This window comes from Poecilia reticulata, linkage group LG1 (assembly GCF_000633615.1).
Source record: "Poecilia reticulata strain Guanapo linkage group LG1, Guppy_female_1.0+MT, whole genome shotgun sequence".
Taxonomy (NCBI): domain Eukaryota; kingdom Metazoa; phylum Chordata; class Actinopteri; order Cyprinodontiformes; family Poeciliidae; genus Poecilia; species Poecilia reticulata.
In genome coordinates this window covers 19,331,140-19,350,930 of record NC_024331.1, presented here as the reverse complement: position 1 = coordinate 19,350,930, position 19,791 = coordinate 19,331,140, and the positions used below count along the sequence as shown (strand labels likewise).

At 37.7% G+C, this 19,791-nt stretch overlaps 2 protein-coding genes and 1 long non-coding RNA gene across 3 annotated transcripts; 1 reads left to right on the top strand and 2 right to left on the bottom strand.

Moving 5' to 3' along the window:
- Positions 1–899: 899 nt before the first annotated feature.
- chrna9a (cholinergic receptor, nicotinic, alpha 9a) lies at positions 900–10,584 on the bottom strand. Its single transcript, XM_008412778.1, has 8 exons — positions 10,529–10,584; positions 5,778–6,187; positions 5,519–5,664; positions 4,152–4,306; positions 3,866–4,046; positions 3,375–3,726; positions 1,621–2,222; positions 900–1,538 (listed from the first exon to the last, which is right to left on the bottom strand). The coding sequence occupies exons 2-8, from the start codon at positions 5,821–5,823 to the stop codon at positions 1,368–1,370; spliced, it is 1,653 nt and encodes a 550-aa protein (XP_008411000.1). The 5' UTR covers positions 5,824–6,187; positions 10,529–10,584; the 3' UTR covers positions 900–1,367.
- Positions 10,534–18,225, top strand: LOC103466903 (uncharacterized). Its single transcript, XR_001776931.1, has 3 exons — positions 10,534–10,613; positions 11,151–11,307; positions 18,143–18,225. It is a non-coding gene; the product is annotated as an uncharacterized LOC103466903 (long non-coding RNA).
- rhoh (ras homolog family member H) lies at positions 11,922–15,850 on the bottom strand. The gene is made up of 2 exons (XM_008412799.2): positions 15,556–15,850; positions 11,922–14,666 (listed from the first exon to the last, which is right to left on the bottom strand). Exon 2 carries the CDS (start codon positions 14,252–14,254, stop codon positions 13,667–13,669), a length of 588 nt encoding a protein of 195 aa, XP_008411021.1. The 5' UTR covers positions 14,255–14,666; positions 15,556–15,850; the 3' UTR covers positions 11,922–13,666.
- Positions 18,226–19,791: the final 1,566 nt, after the last annotated feature.

Below are 19,791 nucleotides of genomic sequence, written 5' to 3'. Positions count from 1 at the left end.
TGAACTGAACTGAACTGAACTGAACTGAACTGAACTGAACTGAACTGAACTGAACTGGAGCGTGTGAAACTGAAGATAAAAGAAAAAATATTGAGAGCTCTAAAAACTGCTGGTTCCAGTCTGGTTTCGTTTTGATCGCAAACTAACAATTACCTTCACATCTGCTGCTTGATTTCCAAGAAGAAGAAAAAAAGCGAGATCGCCATACATCTCTGTGCAGGTGGTACTCAGCTACATGTACCCCTAAACTTGAAAGATGAATGTCTCATAGAAGTGTTTCAGTCTTGAAAATATCACAGTTTTGGAAGCTGTTACATTTTAAGGAAATGACGACAGAGGGGATTGTTTTAATGTCACCAGTATTTTTTGTATCCTTTGTGCATGCGCCTGAATCCCAAGACAACCAGTAAAGCAGCATTTTATACAACAATATCAGACTTTTCTTTTTGATTGAACCCTTTAAAAGAGTTTATCCAAACATAAGTGTGTGCACTGGGAGGTAGATGTGAATTTAAAGTGACATAGTGAAAATGTTATTCCTGAGTATTGCATTTAAATATCAAAAGCTAGACTGAATTTTAAAATTCAAAAACGATAACTACGCTTCTGCTTTGTTCGGTGATTCACTAAAAAAACAAATTGCCTCAGTGACCTTGTCACCATTATTGATCATGCACACAGCTAATCCAGTGTTTGTTGAGTTGACAATACAGTCATATTCAATCAAATAAATATTCGAACGTGCTCAGAAGGGGCTTGTTTTACCTCTTGAAAATATCAACTTTAAACATACTTTCCATTAAGCCCACATTTCTGTATTAAAAATGTGTTTTTATTGGTCTGATGTAATACTTTAATCTTAAATGTGTTTTCATTGGATGTAAGCAGAAAATAAAGGCTTGAAAAATATACATTTTTATTTAGCCAATATAAGTGAATACAATTAACTGAAATAAATGGACCTTTCAGTAATCTTCTAATTTATTGGATATGACTATACACAGATCAAAGTTGGAAACAGCGTCTGATTGCTTAACGTCAGAAACACAATGCCTACAGCTGGATGTCTGACTGTTACCTCGTCAATAATGCAGAGTCCACGCATGTTCGAGGGAAGAGCTAGGATTGTCTTACCGCTCCAGTGCGTCGGGACACAAGCGAGCACACCTGACTTTAACTACCCAAGAGGGCTGGAGGAGGCTTTAGGTGAAGTAAGCTGTTAAATCTGTGTGCAGCAACGTGACGAGAGGGGAAAATTCATCTTTACAACCACACTCATTGTCTTTTTGAGAACAATACAGTTTTATAAGATGCAGACGTCGCTGAAAGTAGTAACACTGAGGACCCAGTAGCGCCGGAGGACTTTGTCAGGACGCCTTGGCAATGATGAGGATGCTCATGAGAAAGACCATGACGAAGAAGATCCACATAAAAAATCTATCCATCACCTTGGCAACTTTCTTCCACTCTGCTACCTTTGCACAGGTGGCTCTCTGCTCTCGGAAGCAGTTGGCAATGTACTGGATGTTTTTTACCACCTTGAAGAAAAACACAGAAGAGTTAAAACAAACCCTCAATAAAAAAAAAAAAAGTTGATATCCTTTAAAAAGAAATCATCACCTGTTTATGTTGGAGGCAGGGACAGCAGCAGGGGCACGATGGGAGCTGAATTTTCTCTGAAGAGTAGAGATTTTGCTCCTTAACCCCCCCGTTTAGGTGCTCAAGGTTTCGGAGGTGCAGAGGAGCCTGGATGTCCAGTTGGTCCCGTCTGATGTGGTGGAAGTGTTGAGTGGGCTCTCGTTTCATTTCGCCTCGCTCCAACATGGAAGCACGGTTGTTGTGGTTGTTGTAATAGTGATATCTACTGTTGGCGTTGCCGTTGGCGTGGCTTTTGTAATGCTTGTTGTGATGATGGCCATTGCTGTACCTGTATGGCTCGCCGTCGTGATGGTAGAGGCCGTTATGACAGCTGTCGTCATAGTAACAGCCCTTATCGCCCATAGGCTCCTCCGGGTACAGCGGGGTCCTCTCGCTCTCCGGTGTCATGCAGTTCTCCCCCACTTCGTAGACGAAAAAGATTTTCGACATGTAGTCGATGATTAGCACTTTCGCCCACTGAGGAACCGGTTTGGCTTCTGCGCCACAGAAATGGATGTTCATGATGAAGATGGTGAGGGACGTGGAAGCTGTGATCATAGTCATGGTGGCAATGTAGTACTTCCCTTCAGGACAGGACAGAGAAAACGACACATTTAGGAAGCGTAATACTCCACAATATCCAGAAGTTAAAGACTAGCTGTAAATCTCATTTATATCAATATTTCTGTCAAACACAGAGGATTTTTAAAAAAACTTTCTAAGCCACCTAGTATAAAAATGTTACATTAGTTTCAACAGTTTCAACTAAATTTTAGCATTACTGTCGATACTAGAGAGAATAACTTAACAGAAAGCTCCAAAGTGCACATTAGAGAACTTCAGCAAAGATGTCAAAAGTCTCTATAACAATCAAAACAATCTATATGTCAATGGGGTCTTTGTGAGGCCTGCTGGGAAAAACTATTTCCTGCCATAACAAACACTGTGGAGTTTGGTAAAAAGATAACTTCAGCTGGGACTGTGTGAGATGATGAAAAGGTTTTGGCAACAGTTCAGTAAGTACAGCGAAGGATTTGTCCTCCTGTTCCTTCTCAAAAAGCCTTGGGAATCTCATCAGAGTGCAAGAATTTACATATACATATCTACAGTCATACTCAAAAAATCTGAATATATTTTTAAAAATTAGCGGTGTTGAGTATTGTCAGTCAGATTAAAATTACCCTTTGAAAATAACCTTTAAGCAGATAATAAACACATTTGTGTTTGTAAATATGGTGCTTTTTATTGATCTAAAGTGATATTCTAATTTTAAATGTCATGTTCTGCAAGTGGAAAATCATCAAAATCAACATAAATAGAGGTTTTCAAATATTTGTGTGTAACTAATGTGTTTCATTTTGTGATAAGTTTCCCAATATGAATATGTATAAATACACGTGTGTCAGATTTTTCTTTTTTCTAATATTTCCTTAGTTTGAGCAGTGCTAAAATAATTTAATAACCCATATCTAAAATTTGCCAGTTAAACCCAATGGTGTTGGGTTTCACTGGCACAGAATCTATAAAGAGATTCTGCTTCATCAAAAATGAATCACAAAGAACTGAAAAAGTCTTAGGGAACTTTTTTCTTTGCTTTTCACCTAATTACCTTTTTACCTTATTTAAAATTTTCATTTGACTACGTACACATGGCAGTTCTACATTTGTAGCTAACTCTCAAATGAACAACATGTCGACCTAAAGACAGGCAAAGATGGATAAGAACTGGTTCAGACCTATGTAGGGCATGCTCTCAGCAGGAGGCATGCTCTCAGCCACCAGCAGCTGAAACACGGTGAGCGCCAGCAGCACTGTGACCCCCAGGGACACCTTCTCTCCCGAGTCGGCTGGCAAGTAGAACCCCAGCGGAGCCAGGAACGAGATGAGGAAGCAGGGCAGGAGCAGGTTGAAGATGTAGAAGGAGGAGCGGCGCTTAAGGAGCAAAGTGTAGGTGATTTCTGTGTACGGGTCCGAGCAGCAGCCGTACATCATGACATTCCTGACCGCAGGCATGCCGTGACACTCCCACTCCACGTTCTCCACAAAGTCGGACAGGTCGCCGCTGTCCATGCCCAAACTGATGTCCACCTGCGTGGAAAATTATTTCATGTGTTAGTGTGTTTCCGGAATGGACAGGGATCGTTTTAATATGTTGCTATTGCCCGATCTACAAGAACTTTGTTTTTTTTAATGTCCTCCCCTTTTTGAGTTCCCTGCTTCCACACACCTGGTTGCCATTGTAGGTCCAGGAGCCAAAGGTGAGATTGCACGACTGCCAGTCAAAGGGGAAGTAGGAGACGTCCACCACGCATGTGCTCTTCGTGATGGCCGGGGAGTCCCACACGATCTCTCCGTTATAACGAAGCTTCACATTAGTGCTGGACGACTCTGAGGACTCCTCATCTGCTCTACATTGATAGAACGAAGACAAGGGACACATTTATGGATGAGCGTTTTCTTACTTTAGTTGCTATTTAACGTCTGTTTCATCTTTTTTGCTTCAGATTACGGACTTGTTGTAGAGAACAATGTCAGGTTTCCAAACCAAATCACTGGGGATGTTGATCATTTCTAAGTCGTCGTAGTCCTCTTTGTCCCACTTCAGGTAGGCATCGTGCCAGACCTGCCTTATCCACAGGTAGGTGGTGAGCACCTGGTTCCTTTCGTCCTATAATACATGCAATTCCATTAAAAATCATCTCAATCTAGAAAGTAAACGCAACTCAGACAATAAAACCATTTACTAAATGCTTCCCAACAGACAAAGAACAGTATAATAAATATAAATGTTGCAGCTACAATCTACCATGCTGCAGACGCAACAAGTTTTATATTTAGTACATTCCAGTCTCTGCATTATTCAAAAAAGTAAATGTTCGAAGAAACTTCTGATGCACCCACATCATCAAAGAAACATATTTACGTTTCCTTTGAGAGATGTTACCAACTTTAAAGTTTTGAGGGGGTTTGAATTATGTCCTGAAGAGAAACATAAACCTTTTATCCTTTTTGATTTTGTCTGATTTTTAATTGCTATTTTATAGCAGCCACAGCCGTATGTTTTTATGTTTAACATTTATTTATTCTGCTCAGTAGTTATTATTTCATTTAAAAAAAAATTTTATTAGATTTTGACAACTCTAATTGTCAAAATTAGAGTTGCCAACTCCATCCATCCATCCATCCATCCATCCATCCATCCATCCATCCATCCATCCATCCATCCATCCATCCATCCATCCATCCATCCATCCATCCATCCATCCATCCATCCATCCCAGTTTATCCCTGGACGGTCGATGGTGCCTCTCTCCAGCAGTACACCTTGTATCTTCCAAAATAAAAATTAAAAACAAAAAATAAAGAAATCTTTCTTCTAAACACTCTTATGTTTCTCAGTAAAACAACAGACAGATGTGAAACGTTATCAATAGAGTTTACTTGCACAAGAAATGAAATATTTTGCCCAGCTGAAACAAAAACCTACAGGAAGAATTGATCCATGATACCCAGGTTAATTATTTGTATCATTAGATGTAGCTATTTCTGATCACGTAAAGTGAAAATTGCATATCACAGGGCAATGCCACTTTTCCCTCTCTTTTTTGTTATGTTTATATGAACATTTGCACATTTATAATCAAACTGAGGTTCAGTGACTTGCCTGAGGACATGCAGCAGACGGAAACTGTAATCAAACTTGAGATCTTCCAGTTACTAGAGTCTGCAACAACTCATTTAACAAGTCACAGTTTTGTCTCAAAAAATGAAGAAAATCCTGAGATGCTGTATAATCCAGCTCAAATTCTTACACTTTTGGGCTCATAGCTGTGGTTTTCTGTTTGTGGATGACGTCCTTTGGAGTGTTGTCTGTACTCACCATGTCTTTGATCTGTGACAGCGTGATCTGAAGGGAGACATTGAGGGCCTTGTCTGTGTCCTCCACAGGCCTCAGAGCGTTGGAATAGTCCTCCATCAGGTCATTCAGAAGCTTGCGGGCATAATGACCCTGAGCACCGTGGGACACTGAAACATAGAAATAAATATGTTAGAGAGGCCTTTTCATTTCTGAATCTAGAACAACAACAAAGGAGGAAAAACAAGGCAATCAATAAGACAAACCCTCCTGCAAAACTAACCTTGCACCAAAAGACTTATCCAAACCATCACTGCTGTCCTCCTCATTATTTTCTTTTGCTCCTCTCTCGCAATGTGATCAATTATTTAGCACAGCGGTCACCAAGACCTGCCGGGTCCAGACCCAGAGCGTCACTCAGTTTGGATCTCGGTTCTGCACCGGTGAGACAGAACCCTACGAGACCACAGAACGTTCCTGAAGTCTGACATCCTGTCAGAGGCTCTGAATGCTTGGCTGGCTGTTAGTCGCAGATCGCATCTGTCTCTCTCTATGTGTAATTGCTGCTGCAGAACAGGACCTGGGACATCACACACACTCACACACACACATACTTTGATATCACATTGCACAATGTCTCCAGGTGAAATGTGATGCCCGACGTCTTCTTCCACTTGTGTACATGACCACAAGCTGTACGACACAGACACACACACATGCACACACACAGAGCCGGACTGCGTTACACAGTTAGCGACATTATGTCCTGTCATTCAAAATAAACACACACACATACACACAGATATCTCTGAGGATATTTTCTTAATTAATGATCAGTTGGTCCAGTGTAATAAGACTGTTTGCAATTTGTTGAGCAATTACAAGAAGATTTTTAATTTCCTCCTGTCAGTAGATTATATAAAAAGGAAAAACTCACTGATCCTATTAGACAACTTGCAAAAACAGAATATCTAAGAATCATTCAAAATATTACTTTTGCTTATATTCTTTGTCTTCAGATTAAGATTTTATTCATTTGCTTGTTTTTGAAAAAAATAAAAAGGTTTAAGTAATATTTGCTAGATTAATTTTACAATGTGATAAAATTTTAATTTATTTCAAGAATAAATTATCTACAATTTCTAAATGTGGCCTTTTAGAATTTAACCAAATTTGAGCAGCAATAAAAACATGTAAGCTGAACAAAGAGTAAAAACCAAGAGAGGAAACGGATGAGGCTTTGTACATTCTTAGGAGGGCCAACTAGTGGTCCTCCTACAATCCGTTCTGCCAGTTTAGTTTTAAGCTAATTTTGCTTGTATAAACCTGTTTGCACTGCTGCTGTTTTAAGTTATATTTAGATAACTTAAAATGTTATCTTCAGACAATATACAATAAAATGAGTGTGGTTTGAGGGAGACTTTGAGCTTCTAACGTGCTTCATTGTTTCTTTAACTGAATGAAATTCTGCTGATTTGAAACTTTTGTTTGAAATTTCAGAAACTAAAGTAAAAACAACATTTTCTATATGAAGTCTGTCATCTTATTTATTTATTTATTTTGCTTTTTCTTCCAAATTTAAAAGTAAAAAAAAACAGTTAACTATTTGTTCTAGTTTTGTTTTTCTCCAATTTGATGTACAAGTGGTAGAAAATACACATTTTCTACCAGCTTTGAGACACAACTGTCCCAGAGCTGACTTTACATGTCCTCTATAATTAATATGTTACCACTGTAGCCTCAGCACTTTTATTTAACCTCAAATCAGTTTATTTACAAGAATAAAAGCAGAAAAATCTGCAACATTACAAAATACTGGCAAATGTTACTGACATTGTGCTCCGATTCCACAGAGAAACTGCACATTGTGATGTTACTGTGTCACTCAGTTTCTGTGGTACTGAGCTCACACAGGACAGGTGTTTCCTGTGTGCATTGAAGAGACTGTGTGCATGCGTGTGTGTGTGTGTTTGTAAGGGAAAATAAGCCATAGCGTAAGTCAGTGGCAAAAATGTATTTCTGCAAACCATAACCATTTTTTTCTTGTTTCTTTTATGATCAGAGAAGGCTTTTTGCAGATTTTTTGCATGTTTTTCTGTCTGAAACAAGATGATCTATCAAGAAAAAAAGTGTTAGGAGATGATTGGAATATAAGCTCGTGTGCTGATCGATGAGAAGCGTGATACAACAAACAGCAGAAGAAGAAGCGCTTCGAGTTTTCGCACAGCAGAAAAGGAACAAGGACTTGACTGGGTGTTGGTAGCCTTGTGAGTGTGCACACACAAGCACTGTGAAAAGAAGAATATATTAGGTAAACGTCACTTTTAGCTAGTTGGATTTGCTAATGAAAAGAAAGATTCATTAAAGATATGTTGCCAATTTGTTCAGTTAATCAAAAATCTTGTTTTTTAATGTGTTGTAATAAATTCAGCCCTGTTAAGAGGCAGGCTACAAGTTGCTTCAACAGAGTGATTCATAAAAACTTCACTCTATTCAATCTCCATGTAAACAGAAATTTAGTCTTGACAAAAAAAATGGGAGCAAATTGAACTTTAAATCTCACTAATGCTATTAGCATTTACTAATAATATGATGCATTAAAGTTTAAATGAAAGTGGCTGTGAAGCTTTTATAAACTCTCATTAATGCTGTGTCTCTGAATGTTGTCCCATTTGAATAATGAAGGTCTCACATTTTCATCTCCGATGTTTTTAGAAGAGAGCAGATATGGTTGTGACAAACTAATCCAACAGCAACATGAATATAACCAGTTGGTTTTTATTTTATTTTGTGTTTCCAGTAATAAATGCTAACAAAGCAGCAAAGTGAGAACTAAATATTAAGATTCAATTAGGCCTTACCAGCTGATAACATCAGTGGTTAAATACAATATATGATGGATATTAAGGATATCCCCTGTGTTCTAAACAACTTTGTTTAATCTGCTAAGATTGTTTCTTTTTCAGTCTGTAACAGCAGGCCATGCATCTGAGTAATGATATCCATCTTCTTCCTTAAAGCAAAGCTCTATAGTCACTGGTCTTCTTACTGGTCAGAGTTTGACAGGGTTGTTTTACATTGCATATATCTGCGAGAAACCAAAAGTTTTGTCTGCTACGGAAACAGTTGCAAACATGTGACGTAAATGTCTTCATCTGAGGATGTGCAAAGCACTTCTCCACAGATGACTGTGTGCTCAGCAATTTCTTGTGATAACCAGAGCTTCTGTTTTATTTCAGGCTGTCCTCTCCCTAAATGAAGGTTGCATGATTCTGTGAGGGTTGATGTCGCCTACTCAGTAAAAACTGCTGAGTTATTTCTTGATTCCCAATAGGGAGTGTTTTAATAAAACATTAGATCACAAAATGTGAAAGAGGCTAGAAGAGGCTTTGCATAGAAACCCAGACTGTGCTGAACCTCTTCCACAGGAGGAAATAAGAAACGGATGGTAAAATTGTGATGTATAATAAAGTTAATATCGGTGGGTTAGGTTTAGTTTGCACCAGAGAACAATTGTGGTCACTCAAGCTCAAGCTAGCATTAGCTTTTTACCTAAGTAGCTAACACAAGCTACTGCTAGTCATTTTTAACATTTATCTTTTGATCAAAGCCAATAAAGACATCAAATATTTTATACAATGCATTATTTTTAGTCTGAACTTTGTTATCCCTTTTCAGATGTTTGGCACCAAGTCTTATTTGACATAATCAAGATATTTTCATTATTCAATCTGAGTATAGAATAGAAAAATCCTTTATTTTCCCACAGTGGGGAAAATTCATGTGTCAGTCCACTTGTTGTTTTGGTCACTTTCACAACTAACCAAGACATCCGTTTGTTGAATAGTCAGTTTGCACTCACTCAGTAAACAAACTGCACCAAGGTTTTCCTCTGGACAGGACTTCACTTGGTTGGCTTGAGCATCGTTCAGCTGAGCTTTCACACCTGCCCAACGAAGTGGGGACTATCTGATTAAAACCATCTTTTTAAAGCGATCCGAACAGATTTGGTGTGAAAACAACATCAGGGTAATCAGGTTGATTGGAAACTGTAAAAACAACATGTAAGTCAGCTGCTTAAAAGTCCAGTAAAATTCTGAGGTAAGTCCATTGACAGCTGGAAGCTGTGGGTCAGTCATTGGACAATTGAGACACTTGTGAGTTCAGTTCCAGCTATATTCAATAAATTAAAATATGCATTCCAATGAGGCTAATTTGTCTGATTGAAAGTACATTTTGAGAATTGACAATCTTTACGCAGGTATTAAACATACTTTTCATTAAAGCTACATTTCTGTATTAAAAATGTTTTTGAATTGAGTAGATTAAGTAAATATTCTAATTTTAAATGCCAGGTTTTCATTAATTGTAAGTGAAAAATCACCATAATTAAGTATTTTAAAAAGCCATTTGTGTGTAAATAATCTATGTGTTTCATTTAGTGACAAGGTTCCCAAAATTAATTGGCTTTTCAATATTTTCATTTATTCAATCAGTCGGTAGTGTTGCATATATTTCAGAAAATCTTGGTTAGGTGTTCAATAAAATGCTAGTTTTGTGATTTTTTTTTATGACGTTCATATGTCATAAACATATGAAATGTTTATGTACACAAATGATAAATGAAAAATTATAAAGCTTAGAAACTGTAATTTATGCTATTTAGCATGCCCAGTCACCACATGTAGATATGAAACAAGAAAATTTGTTTAAAAAAAAAAAAAGCTCAAACTTTTTACTTTACAGTTTGTTAAAGGTTTGTTTAGTTGTTAAACCACTGAAAACATATTGGCTGTGGGGGTAAAGTACCAATCAAGACAACCCACAGAGCTAAACTGATTGAGCCTCGTCACCATGGCAACGTGAGGTCTCTAGCACGACTGGCTAGCTTTCTCTAAACCAACGGCTCGGTGAGGTCTTATAGTCCTGCAGCAGCAAATGAAAGGCAAGTATTATCAAAGTTATTTGCTGCATCTGTGTTGTGGCCGCTGTTCTGTCAAAATGTCGGATCTGATGAAGAAAAGACCGACTCACCGGCCCCTCGCACAGATCCCCCCGAGGCTCCTTCAGATGTCAGCACAGGAACTACCGCTAACCGTAAAGTGGCTCGACACCCACAGTTCAGTACAATGCCTATGAGAGTGTGTACATGTGTGTATGTGTGTGAGAAAAAGACACTCAGACAGAGAGATAAAGGGATGAGGCATTGTGGTAGCTGTGGCAGAGAGAATAATGAGACATAAAAGATGTGACCACAGCAGTGAGCCAAACACACTGAACTTTAAAGTCGAGCGCTTCTCTTTTCTTTATTCAGAACGAGTTGAGGCAGAAATAATTGTGGAGCCATAATTAAAAATACTGTGGATTGAAAATAAAAATGTAAAGCTATCATTACAGTATTGAAATAGTTAGTTAGTTTTAAACGTCTCTGTTCAGATGGTCCAGGTTTTGTGCGACGGTTTTGAAGCACTTGTAAGCGGGCCTGCAGAAACAACTAAGAGAAGAAATTTGTGAGAAATGACAAAAATGAAGCTGAGGGTTGCTATATGTGTTTTTGTGTAATGTTTGTACATGAGAGTTCATGTGTAGACTGGGATGTGGTTAGGTGTTTTTAAGCATATCCTTGAAAAGTCTTGATGGTGCCTCTCATCCTCAGCGGCTCTGAACACCACATGAAGACGAAGAGGCACGCAGAGAAAGAGCGGGAGAAAACATGAGGGGGAAGGATTCGTTTCTCTGAGCCCTTTTCCTGGTCGGCTCCGTTGTTTTTTTTTTTTTGAGTGTGTTTTGTTCTGAAAACGTCACTTTTAGTAGTAAGTAACTTTCTCAAATTTTACATAAGAACATAGCAACATTTGCACGCATTTTTACACATGAAACAACCTGAATATACATTATGCCTTATTGGCAGAACCCCAGTATTTGATTTGAGCTGCATAGCTAAACCTAAAAAGATCAAACTTATCTCTAATCTAAACCTCCCTGCTTTACTTCTCCTGACTATATGTGGGTTTAAGCAAATGAAAATGTCTTTCACTGTTAATGCTGAGATGCAGTTTAATCATGTTTATGATTGCATGAATATTTTAAGATATGGAGAAAAAAGAGCTATAGTTTCATTTCTTTACCGCTGAGCTGCTGACTATCTAGACATATCAGAAAACATAATGTTAGCAACATGTTTCAATCCCCCTTTTTTTTTATAACGTTTCACTGAACTGTCATTACTTTCCTTGGGATTGGGAGAGGATTTTTTTTTTAAAGCAAGTAAATACACGAGCGCTTCTCTTTTCTTATTCAGAACGAGTTGAGGCAGAAATAATTGTGGTCACAATTGTTTCTGCCTATTTAATAGCCTGACAGGCCGCAGACATAAAAATGCCAAATTTGTAACTCTAATTCAGAACAACACAGGTTTTATTTAAAGATGATAAAACAGTTTAAAATCCCACAATGCATGTTATATTTTAATGTTAAAGACTTGCACCACAAATAAATTCATATCACAAAAAATGTTGGTGCAAGAAAAAATACTGAACCAAGTGTTTACAATAAGGATTTAAATGTAACATTTTACAGTGTCTGGTTCCTACATGTTGAAATTCAATCCAAGAACATCCAACAAAACCAAGAAAGACAGAAAGACTTCACAGAAAACCCACAAATTATTTTCTTTTCATTCTTGTACACTGGAATTATTGAAATTTATAGCAGGAACATCATTTCAGGCATTTGCTCAAACCTTAGACAGTCTGCAAGCAAAAACTAAAAATTATGTTCACTGAAGCTAAGCTTTAGCTTGTCGCTTGTTTCGTCAAGACATGAAGAAATTTGAACATTAGAAAGAAAAGAAAATATATCACACACATTATGCTTCTGATTTTTAATGTCATTTTCAAAAATGACTGAATAGATAAATGTTTCTAAAAAGAAACACCTTTTTTCCCACTTTATTCTTTAGCTGGTTCAGAACTTATATAAAATTATTTTTTTTTAAAACATAATATTTTTGATTTACAGCTCAAAAATATTAGCACCTCCGACATGTTTAGATTTAAAATTATTTTCCTACAATCTGAGAAGTTTGTCAATGATCGGAAATGAGACGGACGTCTCTCGAAAGGTAACAAAACAATGGAAAAGGAGTATCGATACAAAAAACTATTCACCTGTTTAAAAATTTTTATTTAAAAATGGTGTAATGTAAATTATATATATTATTTTCAATTTTAAAAAAAACTACTACATAATTGCTAACCAGCACTTTGCATCTCTAGTTTTGAGCTCCAGATCTCTGGGGCCGGAGGGCCTCTTTGCCATCACCCTAATCTTTAGCTCCCCTTCAGATTCTGAGGACAGGTCAGAACTCTGACTAGGCCGCTCCAAAACGATGTAATTGCTTCGATTCAGATGAAACATGTTCGAAAAAACAAAACATTACTTTAAACCTGAGTCTGCCAGGGATATAAATAATTTTGGGCTTTGCGATGTATTTATGAAAAACATTTTATTTTTAGGCCACCTGACAAAACATTTCTCTAGAAACAAAATTATAGAATGTACTCCACAAAAGGGTTCATTTTGTTTTTTTAGCTGAAATGTATTTCCAACATAATTTAAATGATTTCTGACTGAATAAAGCACACTCTGTTGCTCACGCAATCACAAAGTAATGGTAAGGGACCTGGAATTTCATTAAACCTGATTTAGAAACATCTGGAATGACATTGTTCCGGCTTCATGAAGCCACATCCAAAAAAATACTGCATTAATGTATTTGTGTTAGTAGAGAAGCATATTTTTTTAAAATTTCAATAAAAAAGTTCACTTGCTAAAGTAAATCCTAGTCTGAGACGAAAACAACCTTTTCTCTTTAAATACAAAAAACAATATTCTGTTTTACATTTATAAGAACAAACATTTATGACTTGATCCCTGAAGAAAAGTGTCCACCCCATATGCTGGTTTCTCGGTCAGTGACGTCAAATTTTGTTTTCAGTGTTCTCAGTTGAAATATGTTTGAGTTTTTTGGGGGGTATTAGTGAAGTACAGCCTAGTATGTCAGGAAGTCATGTTTGGGTCCTTACATCTTGTCATGGCTGACTGAGTTTGAACAGCATATCTGAAAAAAAAAAAAAAAAAAAAAAACGGCAGCAAGATCATAGTCAAAGGTCAAAACACTTTGCACTGGTTCATGCTGAACATGCGCCTCCTTTCCCGTTTCTTGTGCTTGTTAAAAACTGTCCTCACAGCGTACTCAAACACCTGCTGCACACCGCGGTTGCTCAAGGAAGAGCACTCCAGGTAGCCCTTAGCGTGCACCTCCTGGGCTACACGTTTCCCCTCCGCCGGCGAGATGCAGCTGCCCCGATGAACTCCCACCTCCCTCAGGTCCGTCTGAGTGGCCACCACCAGCACTGGCACCCTGGGCAGGTTCTCCCGGACCTCTGCAATCCACTTGCGCTGGATGCTGGCTAGGGAGTTGGGGTTGGCCACTGAGTAGCACATAAGGACGACGTCTGCCTGCTGGTACGACCTCGGCCGGATCTGCTTGAAGTTGTCGTTGCCCGCCGTGTCCCACAGCCCGAGACTGATCTGGACCCCATCCATGTACACCTCAACGCCCGTGTTTTCAAACACGGTGGGCTTGTACGAATCTGGGAACGTCTCGGAGGTGAAGCGGACCAGCAGAGCCGTCTTGCCGACCGCACAGTCCCCGACCAGAACACACTTCACAGACAGTTCGGTCAGGCCGTTCATGGTTGCCGTCGATTAACAAGCCTCTCAGGTTGTCTTGGGTTCTTCAAAGAAAAAGTCAAGGTTTTTCTGCCAGGCTAGCAGGATGTAAGGTCCTCAAGTGTGGGCTGTGCTTTCGTACACTGCTGGCGGTTTTCATCACAGGCTATGCTCAGACATTCACTGATGAAACAAGCAGAGTTGCTCTCAGTGAACTGAACTGATCAATGTTGTCTCAAAGGTCTCATATGCAGCCCGCTCCTCTGAAGCGGATGATTTACGCAACCTCTTGGTTCTTTAGGCCATCTCGGCTCATCTCACTTCCTTCCTCTTGCTCTCAGCAGCAGCATGGTCAGCTCAGGGGATTTCTCTTCGGTCCTCTCACTGACCATCAATCTGCCGGTACCGATGTTAATCGGTGAATTGGGACGGTCTCCTGGGAACAGGAGAGACATGTTAGAAACATGGAGAATTGCAACACATTCACAATAGCCTGAATGTTTTAGTGACCACTTGATGGTTTTTTGAGTTTCTCGTAACGTTAAAAACATTTGCAAACGCCCAATCTACCATGAATGTGTGATCAGCACCTCTTCCAAATTAGATAATCTGTGACAACATAAGGGATTTTTATACGGAAGTAAAGACATGTTTGCTTGGGTGTGACCCAGAATCCACCGTTTGAACCCGAAAACATACACAGGTGCCTATCTTCTGAACCTCATCGTCAAGCTCACGTGTTTCATTGTCTGCACCTATTTTGTTGCATCTCTTTTACACAAAAACCTCCCGTTGTTCATTCTGCTGTCTACGCCACATATCAGGTTGTTGCAATCTGACGTAGGGACAGAAACCATTGGCCTACGGGTTGATCACTTATGGTATTACAGGAATGTAAATTTCTTCTGATTGCTGATGATTTTTCTGAGCTGATTTTAGCATATTGGTGCACTTTTGTGAAGCAGAAAAAACAACAACCTCAAAACCACCGTCCATGTCATCGAGATGGAAAGATTTGCCATCGCGCAGATGGGACACATTAATCAGTGGATTTTCCACATTTCAGCTCAATGATTTCATGTTTGAGAACCTTTGTTTGACAAGTTTAGGATTAGAACAAACAATTTACCGTTTTAGTATAAAATCCTTTTCTTTTTTCAGTTAAATCAACAAACTAAAACAAGTTTCATTGTCAGATTTTTTTTTAAAAACACATCAAACCTGTTGCCATAAAGTTATCAAGAACATATTGTTCCATTGAGATCAAATATAAAAGACGGTAATCAAAAAAAGGCAACAAAAGAAAAGTGGATGTTTGGGCCTACCTTGTCAGCCACCCCAATCTTTAACGGGCGGATGTCGGCTGCTGCCTGTGAGACGTCACCGTGTTGAAAAGACCGACTTTAAACGCTGACAAAATTATCTGTTACAACTGAGCTACAACAAGTTGAAGCCCACAGCAACGCAGGAAAGAAAAGTGGCAGATAATTAGGCCATCACAGATGTAAAAAATACAGAAGCAGCCGCTGAAAGACAGTCGGTCATAGGTAGAGGAGGGAAGACAGAAAGTGCGAGAAAAGGCTAAGTAAAACACATCCGCTTGTTGGAGTGTGGAGGTGTGACAGATCTGCTGCTCGCCTCCCCCACAGCAGCTGTGTTTCATACAATACGGCTGCTTTTTTAATCTCTCTTCACAATTTGGATCTTTTTGGGTGTGCTTCTGACAGCTGGTGCTCACTAAAATGTTTAGACACAATAACACCAGTGCAACTGAAGCAAACATCACACCACTGACTAGCTGAGCTAATATTTTTTTACAAATATCTCATATGAAATTATCTTTTTGTCCGCATGTTTGTCAAAGACATAAGTAAAACGGATTTCTTATCATTTAATTTCAGGAGTTTACTTTTTGTTCAACATTCTGCATTTTTGGAGCGGAGAGATCGCCACTGATTGTTTCTCTGAACAGAGATCACTGTAGAAATACATTAAAGTCTCAAATTTATGGCTGCATTATTATATTTGCAAGAGCTGTAAAAAGGGCATTTTTAGAGCTTTCTTAGCATGAGTTAAGTTTGAAAAGAACTACATACGGATAAGAAATTATTCATACACCAAATTTTTGTTTTTTAAAGCAATCTTTTAATACCAACATGTTTGTTCTGACTTATTACCAAAGATAAACAATAGAAATATCAATAAAAACATGCAAAATATTTCCTAGTGATAATAAGGTTTGAATTGCTGTAATGCCAATAATGATTTTTGTATTGATTATTGAGAAAAGTTTAAGTAACCTTTGACATGTTTATTTCATTAAAATGTAAATAAAACACATATCTAGTTTCAAACTTGATTTAAAATTGATTTTATCATATTCTGAGAGACATCTATTTACTTTGCTATCAGATAAAAGCTTCTTGGTTTAAAGTATTGAAATCTAAAAGACAAGGGTATGAATAATTTTCCGTATCATCAGGTCAAACCAGGACTAAGTTACTCTCCAGCAAATTTGAACGTTTATTTTAGAAATTTCTCTACACCTAAGGGTTTTCCAAGTCTTCTAAGAGAAAAAAACAGGCCCTTTATCCATCCATTAGTTGAGATCAATGGTTCTTAAACTGTGGTACAAGTGCTGCTGTTGGTACATCAGTAGCCTTTAGTTGTACTCAAAATAAATTTTGGTAGTATTTACAAGATAAATGTGCTGTATTGCAAAACTACTAATCCCTTCCAGTATGAAGTGAAGCAGATTACAGTGAACCCAAAACAGCCAACTGTGCTACATTTATCTCCATGATTGGCACCTTAAACTGCAACTGACCTTTAACCCAGACCAGAAAGATTTGTTAATTGATGTTCTCAGTGACCAGATGAACTACTATTAGCAATTCAATGTGTCTGTGTCTGATATGCTTCACTTTGAGACACAGTAGCAACATGTTTCCTAAAGATGGTTGCATAATTTTGTGTCTGAAAAAGACTGAACACAAATCATCACAACTTCAAGGAAATATCCTGTTTTTACTGCAGCTGCCACTAAGCTGGCAGCCATATTGAATTTTGAGCCTGTGTTGGTTTGAAACCTTTAACTTTCCCAGCAAGAAGTGTCCTGTTAATGTTTTGAAATAAAAACTGACAAATAAAATTTTCTGAGACTAACTAGTTAATCGAGCTGCATCTTTCAGTGCAGTTAGACTGATTTTGTTTAACTTTTTTTTGATACAACAAAACAAACTGGAAAAACTCAAGTCAAGCTACAGAGCTGTTTGCAAATACAAAATCCGTCGTAATGGTGAAATACTTGAAAAACGTGAAAGGTACTAAAGCAATACACGTTTTAAAAAGTTTAAGAGCAGATGATTAGACATTAGATTACATTTTCACAGCTCAATAGTTTTAGTTTTTAGTGTTCCCACCAAGTCACACAATGGAAAAGGTTTTTTGCAGAATGAGTTTTGTTGGGGGCTGGCTGTGTCTTTGGTTGTGTGTGGGGCGGTGAAAGGATCAGCTCAAACTCATAGCAATAACCGCTTGAGCAGTAACTCAAACACAAACATGTATTCGTACCTGTGTTCTCATCTCATTGATCCACCTCTCTATGAAACTTAAAAAAAAAAAATCCTAACTTTGCTCTTTTTTGTCATGTAGACTAAAACATCAAACTTTCTGTGCATATCTGAAGGATAAACAAAGACGAGAGCTGACAAACTAAGCAGAAAAAAAAACTTTTCATGAACGCCTATAGTTTTGAAAGGAACAGCATTCCTTCTCTTTCTCTGGGATTTAATGTGTTGTGGTTAAAACTCCAATAAAATGTCTACATTATTCCAGCATGCAAGCATATAATAAATAAGAGAAACTTGAGGTCTTGAGTCTACAATAAAACCACCTTATTTTCCATTTCAGATGGGGATCTTCAATGAGTCACACTTTACAGGTGTTAGGAAGCCTACTTTAAGAAGATCTGATTTACCAGAGGAAAAAGCGAGTGATGAAAAGTAAAAAGAACAAATGTTTGAGTTATTGATTTCAGGCCACTTGTGTGTTTCCATGTGAGTGTTAACGGTCAAACTGTGTCTGTTAATGCCAGCGGTAAATTTTGACAGTGGAAGAAGCTGTAAACTATTGGGGGGAGGGAAGCCCTGTCATGTCAAATTATATTCTATAAATGGCATCCAACCTTTTAATGCTACATAATAAATAGTTTGTTGTTTCAGTAATATAGACTTGGTGCATCTAAGTAGCTGCGCTATGTGTAAATGGTCCAGAAAACAATCAAAACAGGAGTGAAAATGCATTTCTGGATGCCGTTTTTCCTCTCTTTGATATTGTTCGTCTCAGTTATATGTTTCAAAGAGGGAGACAAGTTGTAGTACAATTAGATTGTGAAACTGTCATTGAAGTAAAATAAAACTGATTTAAATTTGTTACTTTACTGTTTTATGTAAAGGTGAATTACTGCCATCTATTGGATTATTGAGGTATTTCACAGAGTATTGTATTTATATTAAAGCTGAATATCAAGTCCTAAAGTTAATTAACGCTTTCACTTAAAGTGTGTATGAACAGTAACAGTGAAAATTACATGTACAAGTTAAAATCACAAGGAAGTGTCATTATAGCAGTAGTCGCTATAATGCTCTTGCAGCACACAATGAGATGTCTTTGCTATCCTCAGTTTTGCCGACATCTGTCACATTTTAAATTATGTACCTCAATGTAGAACTTTAATAATGTACTTTGCAAATTGAAAGGTTTGTATTAAGCCAAGTCAAAAAATACAAAAGGATTTAAAGTGACCTGGTGACTCCATAATGTCACTCTTTTTGCTGAAGATCTCTAACTGTGACCTTGTGGAGGTATATTCGTTTTGTGCTTAACATCTTGCATGGTGCCGAGAAGATCCTCAATCAACTTTGCTTGTCACAACCTTTACAAATTTTAACTTTTGCTGTAACTTTGTAACAAGTGACTGTTTAATTGTAGCCTTTTTCAGTCCAACTTCATTGACATCTTCTCTTATCTTTTCCCATCTTAAAAAGTAGTTAAGGGAAATGGGCCTCCATTTCACCTAATATTTTTCACCCAGGGAAACTGGAAAGTATGTATTACATGTATAATAATTAGGGGTGCTAATAGTAGTGGCATGGGTTTTGTTTTGTAAACTTTTAACGTGTGATCTTCATGCCATTGGAAGTAAAACTAAGATAATATTTTTTTTAAAATCTACTTTTAGTGTGAGACTACTGTGCTGCATGTTCTCTTGCCTTTTGCATTTAAAAAAGTAGACAAATTGGCTTCGTGTTATATTTATACCAAGGGGAAACAGAAATTCAATGATTAAAATAATATATACATTATAAATGCTTCAGTGATATTTTTTGTTTGGAGTGCCAATAACAAAATGTACCCAAGCCAATAAGTCTGGCATGGGTAAATATATATATACATATATCTTACCTTGATTTTTTAAGCCTAAGTGAATTTTTATTTTATATTTTTAGTGGAATTTCACCATTGCATGTTTCCTTGTCTTTCCTGTTTTAAAGAGCAGC

What these genes read in the sequence shown, in the direction of transcription:
- chrna9a (XM_008412778.1), bottom strand. Translation starts at nt 5,823, where the DNA reads ATGAGGAGGACAGCAGTGATGGTTTGGATAAGTCTTTTGGTGCAAG. An exon ending in TGAGAGCATGCCCTACATAG is followed by an intron (nt 2,223 to 3,374) that starts GTCTGAACCAGT and finishes CCTGTCCTGAAG; the next exon opens with GGAAGTACTACATTGCCACC. An exon ending in CCTGCCTCCAACATAAACAG is followed by an intron (nt 1,539 to 1,620) that starts GTGATGATTTCT and finishes TTTTTCTTCAAG; the next exon opens with GTGGTAAAAAACATCCAGTA.
- rhoh (XM_008412799.2), bottom strand. Translation starts at nt 14,254, where the DNA reads ATGAACGGCCTGACCGAACTGTCTGTGAAGTGTGTTCTGGTCGGGGAC.